Source organism: Drosophila busckii, chromosome 3R, assembly GCF_011750605.1.
Source record: "Drosophila busckii strain San Diego stock center, stock number 13000-0081.31 chromosome 3R, ASM1175060v1, whole genome shotgun sequence".
NCBI lineage: Eukaryota > Metazoa > Arthropoda > Insecta > Diptera > Drosophilidae > Drosophila > Drosophila busckii.
Window position 1 is genome coordinate 20,189,786 of NC_046607.1, and position 10,724 is coordinate 20,200,509.

At 37.0% G+C, this 10,724-nt stretch overlaps 1 protein-coding gene across 1 annotated transcript; it reads right to left on the reverse strand.

The window, feature by feature from the left end:
• Nucleotides 1–5,002: 5,002 nt before the first annotated feature.
• Nucleotides 5,003–7,077, reverse strand: LOC108602120. Its single transcript, XM_017990147.2, has one exon. The coding sequence runs from the start codon at nucleotides 6,415–6,417 to the stop codon at nucleotides 5,071–5,073; it is 1,347 nt and encodes a 448-aa protein (XP_017845636.1). The 5' UTR covers nucleotides 6,418–7,077; the 3' UTR covers nucleotides 5,003–5,070.
• Between the last annotated feature and the right edge of the window lie 3,647 nt (nucleotides 7,078–10,724).

Consider the following 10,724-nt stretch of genomic DNA (forward strand, 5'->3'; position numbering starts at 1 on the left):
ATAGAAACTGAAAATGTTAAACAAATACAAAATAATATAGCATTTGAAAAGGGCAGAGCGTAATAAAATTTGTTATTTAAATTGTAGTCGAGACATAGTTCATTTCTAAATGGTAATTTATTTAATTAATTTTTTTATTATATTACAAAATATTATACAACTTTCGTGTATTGTTGCAACTTTATACGAAGCAGTTCAGCAAACTCATCAAATGCTGTTGATTTTTAAAAATTCAAATCCAAATGTACGTCACAGCAAAATTTTCATTTAAATTGCGCTGAACCCAAAGTTCATTTTAGATAACAACGACTTTTTTCTCGATTAACATTTTGCTAAACCAAATTGCTAATAATTTAAACCAACAGCGACACGCCCCAGCCTAATCTGTGTGCTCTATAAGTTAGTTAAGTTTATTTGAGATTTGGTATCTTTTGTTAATTTTATGAATATGCAGTTAGAACATTAACGCTTAATTGAGCGCCCACTTTGTTGCTCGCGGCAAGTTCGTCACCTAAGTCTTTTGTTTTTTCGTCAGCGCAAGCTCGTCACTTCTTTTGTTTATCAGCTGCTGCTGCTGCTGTTGACTTCATTAGCAAACACGCCCGACTGTCTCCAGCGATAGCGATAAGCAGCAGCAGCAGCAGCTGCTAAAGCATTTGATGAAAATCGTTTTTTAATAACCATCAAAGCACGGCCTTTTAATTAATAGGAAATTTGGGTAACAAAGTGTAGCAGCCGAGGACTGGAACTGGCTACTGGCCCATTGGGCAATTTGTATGCAAAACCTTTGGCTGTAGCTAAAGCAGCAGCAGCTGAAGCAGCAGCTTAAAGCGCTCTGCTCTGAGTGCTTTGCATCGTTAAGCGTAGAAAAAGGCAAACGAAATTAAATGTTAGTAGCTCCTATTGTTAAATGCAGTTATTAGATTTGACAGCTAACCGTTAACAGTTTTGGCGATAGCTTTGTAAACGTGCCGCTTGCTACTAAATTACTTTTTGTTTAGAAATTATCGGCAGCTCGTTGGCTATACTGGTTCAGAATTTTTGGGGCGGCAACAGATGAAAGCCACAAGACTGTGGAACCAGCTCAATTAGCATTTTGATGGCTAAAACAAATGAGCAGCAATTTTTGCCGCCGCCGTCGTCGTCTCTGCCATTTGATAGACCCATTGATAGCACTTCATAAAGCAGGCAATCGTTTGTAACCTGCTGTTGGTGGATTCCGATTTGAAGTCTTTATGAAATGTCACGCGATTTTCGAAAGAGCCGCAGCGTACAGTTTTGGCTTCCAGCAGCGCCAGCTGTGACAAACTTGTGGTAATTAAGATTTTTCGCTTTTACCGTTACACCGCAAATATTTGTGCAGCTTGTGCATAAATCTATCAAACTGCCAAACGTCGTGCGCTAGTCAATGCTCATTTATTTATAAAATTATATTTAAGTGCGCACGCAAACGAAATACGAACATTGAAAGTTCGACAAGCGTCGACAACGCGTCAACTTGTTTGGCAATAAAATTTGTAAGCATTTATCTCTTGTATGCCGGCCAAGTTCTTTGTTGCCTTGTAGTGCGTAGTGCTGCCCAAATGAGGTTTTTCTTTTTTTTGCATTACACAAAAGTATTGAGTTTCAAAACGATTTGTCAACGTTTAGACAGAGTAACAAACCGTCGACTGTGGAGTTCAGCGCGGGGTGGGGTGGAGCTTGGGTCGCTGTCTAGGCAACATTACCCAGCGCATTTTGTTGGCTCGTAAAGATTTGTTGACACTTGCGTTGATGTTTTGTGGCCTGGCCATGCAAATCAATGGCAAGCAGACCACCTGCAAAGCTTGACTTAACACACAGTTTGAGTCTCTAAATTAAAGGGAAATTTTTGTTTATCACTTAAGCTTAATTCATACGAATTGAAAATTCATAAATGCAGTTTATGTAGCTTGGGTAACATTATTATCGCATATAGATCTCGATATGTGAGCAGTAACAATTTTTGGTTTGAAACTTGTCTAAGATTTTGTGCTTGCTGCTGGAATTAAATACAAATAGCAGCTGATAAGACAAATATTGTACATATATGTTATACATATATAGCATATATTGTCTGCAGCTTGCTCTGGTTTTATAAATGTAATATAGATTTAATTCCAAGTTACAATTAAAATAATTATAATAATATTCCTGTTAAACTAGACTTGGCTTGAATTGAATTGATAGTAGGACTCAAACAAAGTGTTAGACTCAAAGATATTATATATAATAAATATAAACTAGACTAAATAAGATTAACATACTACTAACAAGTTCAAACAAAGTGTTGAGCTCAAAGATAATACAAACTTATAAATAATTTGAAAGTTCTGCGCTTAATTTTTGTGCTGAATTAGATGATTGCAAAATTTAACTTAACAACATATTAGCAACTAAATCTTAAACATAAAATCATTTTTATAATTATTTCTAATAATTTTAATAATATTTTAGCCAAAGCAACATTTTCTTACATAAATTTGCTTACAAATTAATATCACAGAAAATATTTCCATTAAAAAATAAAATTTTAACATTTCATTGTTTGCTATTTGACTGCAAATATTTGTTGATACGCTATTTATTTTAAGTATTTATGTATTTATATGTATTGGCATAAAAATAAAGCAATTTGTATAGCAATTTATATGCCTAAGCCAAGTTAGAATTGAATATAACAGAAAATCAACTGTGCTATGGCTTGTCTTTAACTTTTATATTGTAACAAATCAAAATCAATTTTGAATTTACTAATTTAAATTAATTGACTAGCTGCAACTTTTTGTTTACTCAAGTTGACTGCAACTTTAGTATAAAATATTTTCGTTTAATGTTTCCAGTTCAATTTCCTGCAGCATTTTTATAGCATTTTGATAATTTAGTCTCACTAATCATTTGCTGCATTTTTATAGTCGATTGGGAAACAAAAGCTTAAAGCTGTTGCTCTTTTCTTACGTAGCAGCTACTGCTGCTGCTGCTTACTAGAGTAAAAAATCTAATATCAAATAGGCCGCTTGGGCTTATCGCACTATTTATGGTGGCGAGCGTGCACCACTTAAGGCAAGCCCTATGAACTTTTAGACTGAGTTTAATTTAATTATGCACTAAATGAATTCATTTGATTTCATTAGCAAATCCACATAGTTATGGCTGTGAACGAATTGAACGAAAAATTTCACCTGCCGCATTCGTTACACATTTTTTAATGCCGTTGTTTTGGCCATGACGAATTGCCCGTGGCCGTGTTAAATGTAAAATTAATAGAGAAATTAGGCGCAAGGGTCTAGCGACAGTTAGTTAGTTGCATGGCCATTCGTTGTGTGGCTTAAGTGGTGCACACAATACTGTGGCTAAGATACGAACGCCCGCAATTAGTCAATTAATAAAATAGCCATAAATATGCGTTCGAAAGGTTCGAAATGGCAACTGCAACGGGGCCATAAATTAATAGTCCATTATTTCTAAATTTTTAGTCCACTTCAAGCTGTCGACGCCAAGTCGCCGCCGTCGCCGCCGCCAGTTCAGTTCACTTCGTTTGCATTTTAATCTCACAGACTGCCGCTTGCTCTCTCGCTTGCATTTGGCCACAAATTAGTAACAGCTTTGACTTTGTGTTGACTTGTCAGCGCGGCCAATAACTTAGTTGCTGTCACGTTATAAAAAAAAAATGCTTAAAACGAAAGTAAAATGCAGGCTACGCTTTATGCCTTATAATTTTATAGTAAGTGTCTAATGAAGTGGGTCGAAAGCATATATAACTATAACATAAAAGTGCAGCAAGTCTTGGCTTAAATTGCTTGACAAGATTTTAGTTGCAGTTGAGGAAAGTGAAATTAAAATTAGTGAGCAGTACTAGCGACAAAAGCAATAAGAAGCATTAAAGTTGATCCAACATATTGAGCCAAAAGTCAGTCAGCACATTAATTTTTGCAGTGTATATATTTACAAGATTTGGCTATATAACTATAACATAAAAAGTGCAGCAAGTCTTGGCTAAAACTGCTTGACAAGATTTTAGTTGCAGTTAGTGAGCGGTACAAGCGAAAAAGCAATAAGAAGCATTAAAAATGAGCAAAGTCTGTCACATATTGAGCCAAAAGTCAGTCAGAACATTAATTTAGGTACTGTATATATTTACAAGATTTCTAGCTTATAGTATTTTAAAAAACTTTGCTGAAGATACTAAATCAAAATACTGCAAACTTTTCAAATGAAAGCGTGAGCAAACAAACTTGTGCTTGCCTAAAAAAAAATATAATAAAATGTCTAAAAAATGTTTTGATTAAAACTATAAGTGAAATGGTAAAATTAATAAAGTAGCTAGCTAGAGGAAATATTTCAATTAGAACTGGAAATTAAATGAGGCAATTCCATAAGGAAAACTTTGGTAAAGATACTAAAACAAAATACTAAAAATGAAAGCGTAAGCGAACAAAAACTTGGGCTTGCCTAGAAAAAAAATTAAAATAAAATATAAAAAAATGTTTTAATTAAAACAATAAGTGAAATGGGAAAAATTAATGATGTAGTGGAAATAATTCTGTAAATGAAATGAGGCAAACCTGCTGCGGTTTTACTGCTTAAATTTATACAAAGTAAAACTTTTTATTTGTAAATAAATAGTTGGCTAGCAATTTGTTTACGTTTTAATTTGCACGACTGACACATGTAGTTAAATATTTTGCATATCCAAAGCTGACTCAGGCACACTTAGAGACCGCGCCCCAAGCCTGCAGCGCTCAAGTCAAGTGTGTGCAGCAGTGCAGCTTGCAACAAGCCGCAGCCAAAGCACAAAGTGCCCCGCAGCATTTTGCGAACTCATTTTCCGACTCAATCAAATCAAATAATTTATGTCTAGCCAAGTGTGTGTGGAGGTCAAGCGGCTTGAGAGCTGCAGCCCAAAGCACATAAAATGTGTTGATTTTTTTCATTTCCCTAAAGCGTTGTAATAAGTATAAATTAAGTTTTTTTTGTTCGCAGGGCTTGTTTTATTAAAAAATCAAATATATACAAATCTAGACATATGTACAACTGTAGTTGAGCAACGCTTTAGACAAAGTCAAACTCGAAGCCATCTTCTTGATATTCATAGACGCTGGCATCGCAAGTAACTTGCACAAACTTTTCATTGCGCCAATGCTTGTACTCGGCGGGCTGCAGCATTGTCCACATGGCATCGCTGAACACCAGCAGTGGCTCCTTGTAGCGCTCACGCATGCGCAGCTCGTTGAGCTTGTGCAGCTTGTTCACATGGCTGTGATAATGATTGAGCGCCAGATGCGCAAGATTTGGACACTCGCCCACCAGCGCAAGCATTTGAGGCTCACGCACTATCTCCCAGCCGCTAAAGCTGAGCACCTTCATTTGCTCGCAGGGTATGTGCTGGCGATCCAGAAAGAATACATCATGGAACCAATTCTCGCATACAAGCGAACGCAGCTTGGGCAGCTCCAGCAGCAGCGCGTGTTGCCAACGCGCAGGCAGCTGCACCACCTCATTGTTCAAAGCAATGCGCGTAATGCAATCACTTTTGGCCACAATAATCTGCTGGAATATGGTCTCCTGATCCGCAGCCAGTTGGCGTGAGTCATCAAAGCGCACAGCCAACTTGCGCAGCTTGGGCAGCTGCAGCACCTCGGACAATATGTTCTCAATGCTGCTCAGATTAAGCTTGAGCACCTCCAGATTGGGCAGCTTGATGTCAGTGAGACGCACGCTGCTGTCGAAGCTGTCGGTAATGTCCAGCAGACGCAGCTGCTTCATGTCCAAGCACATTTCCTGTATCCAGCGACTGTCCAGCGGTATGGAATGATACATGGACTTGAGCGTAATCTGCTCCAGTTTCTTAAACGCAAACAAATAAGCGCCTGAGAGATTCATGCAGCTAGTCAAGCGCTTCAGATTCGGCAGCATCATAACCAAGTCACGCAAATCATCATCCACAATGCTCTTGGGATTGCCCGCAAGCACGCAGGTTTCAACGCTGGGAAAGCAGCGTATATTAATATCAGACAAATGTCTTATATAGTCATAGAATTCGGCAAAGTAAGCGACGCCTTCCTCGTGTAGATGCAGCTCGGTGAACAGCGGATGCATGTGCTCCATAAAGAAGCAATAATCCTCTATATCCAGCAGCAGCAGAAATGCAGTATTGGGTCCAACTATGCGATTATGCCAACGCTTCATCCATAGCTTCAATATTTGCGGCAGAAACTGCGGATAGGCGCGTGCCATGCGCACTTGATCGCTTAGATATTCGATTTGCTCGAATATCTGCTCAAAGAATATAATATGCAGATTGTCTATATAATTGGGTGGCAGCTCAGTTGGCAGCGGTCTGCGCTGCGCCTCCGATGCTTTCTTATAGAAAACTGTTTGCAAATTTGCCAAATTCATTTTTTCAATATTTTTATGTTTGACACACTGAAATTGTTTTGCTTGTTGCACGTTTGACGTTTGTTGACTGAATGTTGCTGCTGCTTAGTTTGACAGCAATTTTATATGCTGTACAGGTAAAGCTGTAACCACTGTACAGGTAGCACTCGCATGCACCCACCCACAGGTAGTTGCAGTTACTTAGCTAATCCTTGCGCCAGCTGTTGCAAGTTGCAGCCTCTGGCTGGCCCAAGTTGCTACCTGCTACATAAATTGCCTTACACTGCCTGCAATTTGTACACGTACAGTTGTACAGTCGCACTTATCTGTTTAGTTATCGTCCATCTAGTTTGCATAATACACGACAACAGACGTGTTGCTTCTTTTCGGCCGGATGCGTGGCTCTGTTCTCAGTTTTTCGCAAACGTGGTCAAGATTTTGTGTCTGCGCTTCCTAAGAAAATGTTGCTGCAACTACAATGCAGCACTCTGAGGCTCACTGTCTGCAGCTCCCCGTGCGCTGCTGCGCTCTAATAATCAAAGCTATGCACCTTTTGCCTTTTTGTCAGCAGCTTAGCGCGCGATTAGACTAAGAGAGCAACTCGCGCTGCAAGTTGAAGTCGCAGACACAGAATGAGAATATTTCTGGCTGATGGTTCACACCAAAATCGCTGGAGCCACAGACAATGTGCATTGATAAGAAAACTACACTGCAACAAAAAATCAATAAATTAACGCATGCGCTATACAAAATGCGCAGTGCATTACGCGCAGCAAAGTTTTGCCCGGGCTACGTTTATAAATGTTATCGGCGTATATTCAACCAACAAAAGTTACTGATAAGGTTGTAATTTAGTTTAATTTTATTGTTGAATTAACTATTATTGCAATTACTTTTAAATTTTAATATGTAAGTCAGTCAATTATTTTATTATTTTTTTGCATAAAAATATTTGTTGCAGTTAACAAAGCACTAACTAAATAAAAGCAACAAATTGCAACAAATGCATAATCAGATCAAACATAAATCTTTTGAGTTGCGGCAGCGTTTTTAGAGCGATTTTTATTATATAAATATTTAAAATTGATTTGCATGTTAAAAGTTAAAGCTGTTGCGTTCTTTGTGTAAAACGTTTTGGTTTGAAAATCATAGAAAATAATTGTATAAAGTTAAAATATATTTTGTTGTAAGTAGCAAAGCATAATTAGAGTAATTCAGCTGAAGGCCTCTGCTGCCATAGGCCAAACTCCGCTAGCTCTTAATTTAAATTAATTTTTAGCTCTTTATAAATAAAAAAAAAAATGATAGTAATTTATGTGTGAAATTGAAATAGGTAAACATTGAATTGAGAAAAAAGAATCTACAGAAATTCCTACAATATTTAATTGCTATTAGTTTCATAATTAAAATCAGAAAAATAATCAAAAAATATAAATAATAAAAAATATATTTCAAGCCAAGCGCTTATTTTGAATAAATGTCTTTGACTTTTTTAAAAGTGAGATTTTTTTCATATATGTATAATAATATACAATATAAAGAATAATTGTATAAATAATATATATAATAAAATATTAAATATAATCAGATTAATAAATATGAAATTCATATGCGCGATTGACTAAAATAAAATATTAATGTGAACTCTATTATATAGAATTTGTTGACTTTAGCTCAATTAATTTATAGTTAAATTTGTAATATTATTTGCTTTAATTTTTCTCAGCCAAAAGTTTGTCAGATTAATAAACACGAAATTCATATGCCTAACTGACGAATATAAAATAAATATGTGTAGAATTTTCTGGCTTTAGGCACAATAAATTTATAATTAAATTTGTAATATTATTTTTCATTTTTCTCAGCCAAAAATTTGTTAGATTAATAAAATTGAAATTCATATGCCCAACTTACTAATATAAAATAAAAATATGTAGAATTTTCTGTCTTTAAGCTCAAAAAAATTATAATTAAATTTGTATTATTATTTTATTTCATTTTTCTCAGTGCACAACATAGCGGTCTTAAGTTTAGACTCCCTCCCGCGCTGCTCTCATCCTTTTTAACCAGCTTGTCAATTGTCGTAGTGTGTGTTGCCATTGTTGCAAGCTAATGGCATTGTTGTCAACTAAGTATGTGTGTGTGTGTGTGCGATTGTGTGTGTGTATTGGCTGTCAAAGCATAAAACACAACAGCAGACAATGCCATAGAGAGCGGATCATAATGCGCTATAGTCTCGAGAAAATAGTTTCCGTTGTTCATAATTTTCAACAAATTTCATTGAGCAAGAGCAGCCAAAAATATGTTTTATTGTTAAATAGAAAAGCTGAGCTCTGAGTTCACACGGCTTTACAATAATGCAAATGCACTTGTCTGTCTTTAGTTTTGTTTAAATATTATTTTGGTTTCGAATCTCTTTCGGTTATTTGACTGTCTTATCGCAGATCAGTGTCGATCAAAGCGCGTGAGGCAGACAAATTGTGAAACACGATGTACGCACATATATATAAACATATATATGTGTAATTGTATGCATAAGCGAGCAGTCAAGTTGAGTGTGGCTGAGACTGTTTTAATAATTTTGACATAATCACATCACAACAATCTGAAGTTTTAGCTTTGGGACGCTGCTGCGTATCGCTCAAGTGTACCAAATATTTTTGTTGTTTGTTGTTAGTGCATTTAAATGAATTACAATATTTTATCTTTAAGCAGAGATCGCGCATGCCCATGACACACAAATGTGAAGCTTTCCAAGTGGCCGCGCAGGTCACAAACTGCTGCGCGCGCAGGTAAATTTCAAGTTAAGAACTTTCCAAGCAGCAGCAGCAGCAGCAGCTGCTGCCGTTTAGCGTTTTGTTTCTACAGAAATTCCAATTCCAATAGTCATAAAAGCCGGCGCTGATCCTTGCACACACAGGTAAAACTCAAAATAATTTCACACCTCGGGGCAACTCGTGCCCAGAAGCTGCTGCTGCTACAAAAAAAAATAAAGCGCACGTTTTTTAATTCATTTGTTCTAAAACTTAATCAGCTCCAAGTGCGAACACTCCTTGGCTGCAACAGGCCAAGACAAGAAGTCGTGATTGCGCAACTCATAATTCACAAACAAGGCTCCAACTTGTAGTCAACAACTGAGAGCATGAGGCAGAGTGAGCGGCAGGCACAGACACTTCACAGCTTCAGTCGCTACGCTTTGGCTTACATTGTTTAATTAAAAAAAACTTTTCGCCGTTTGCCACGTACAACAAACGATGTCCATGACAGCCACAGCCGCAGCGCTTGAAGCTGAGCTTGCAACATGCAGCAAGCAACAGCAGCTGCCCTAAGCCGCTTGCTCAGTTGCGTTGAAGTGGCTCAAAAGGACGACACGTTTTGGCTTCTGTGCAAAGGCAGCAACAGTTGCAACAACACGACGACGAGCGCGCCACTTGCCACAATTACTAGCAGCCCAAGCTGCCACTGCCACTGCCACTGCTGCTGCTTTAATTTCAAAAAGTTGCTCCAGAAAAGTACGAAAATTCACGCCAGCTGCAGCGCAAACAAAGTTGCAACGACTTGGCTGCTACTTTGATATACAAATTTATAAAAATATATAAAATTTATATAAAATGCAGCCTAATAATATTAATTTATAATAGAAATAATTGTATACTTTATTTATATTTTATATAAATGTAGCGCATTTAGTATTTGGTTTTGATTTTTTGGCGCTGGCGCGTGTTTTTATAATTCGCGAATCATGTTGCATTGTTTGGCCGCGTCTGTTGGCAGTGATGATGAGCAGCTTCACTTTTATGGCCAGTGGCAATGATGGCGCACAATTTGAAGTCCCATCCCAAGCTCCTCTTTAACAATGACAATTGTTAGCCGGCAGTTGCCTGATTATTTTGACTTGATAACGAGCTAAACAATAAATACGGCAACGAAAACGGCCAAGTCATGTTTAGCCAGGACTTTAATCAATTTGAATGCACAGGCGCTGGCCATTTGTTGTGATTTCTTAAGTTGTTGCAATTATGTTGCTGCTGCTGCTGTTGTTGTTATAACTGATGTTGGTAAACAAATTTCTAAACGTTGTCAGCCATTAAGACTCAAACAAAGCTGTCAAAGCTATAAACTCTGGCTAGACAATAAGCCAGCTGATGATGCGTAACGTTGCCAACATACTAAGTAGTAATAACGTTAACAATAGCTTGGGCTATTGTTAGCTTGATTAACATAAGAATGCAACTAATGTGTGGACATCTGCAACTAAAACTTAAGTTTTTGTTGGCTATTGTTTAATTTTATTGCAAGCCAAGCTACTGAATTGCTACATTAACAAA

Coding starts and splice junctions, on each gene's coding strand:
- LOC108602120 (XM_017990147.2), bottom strand. CDS start 6,417: ATGAATTTGGCAAATTTGCAAACAGTTTTCTATAAGAAAGCATCGGAG.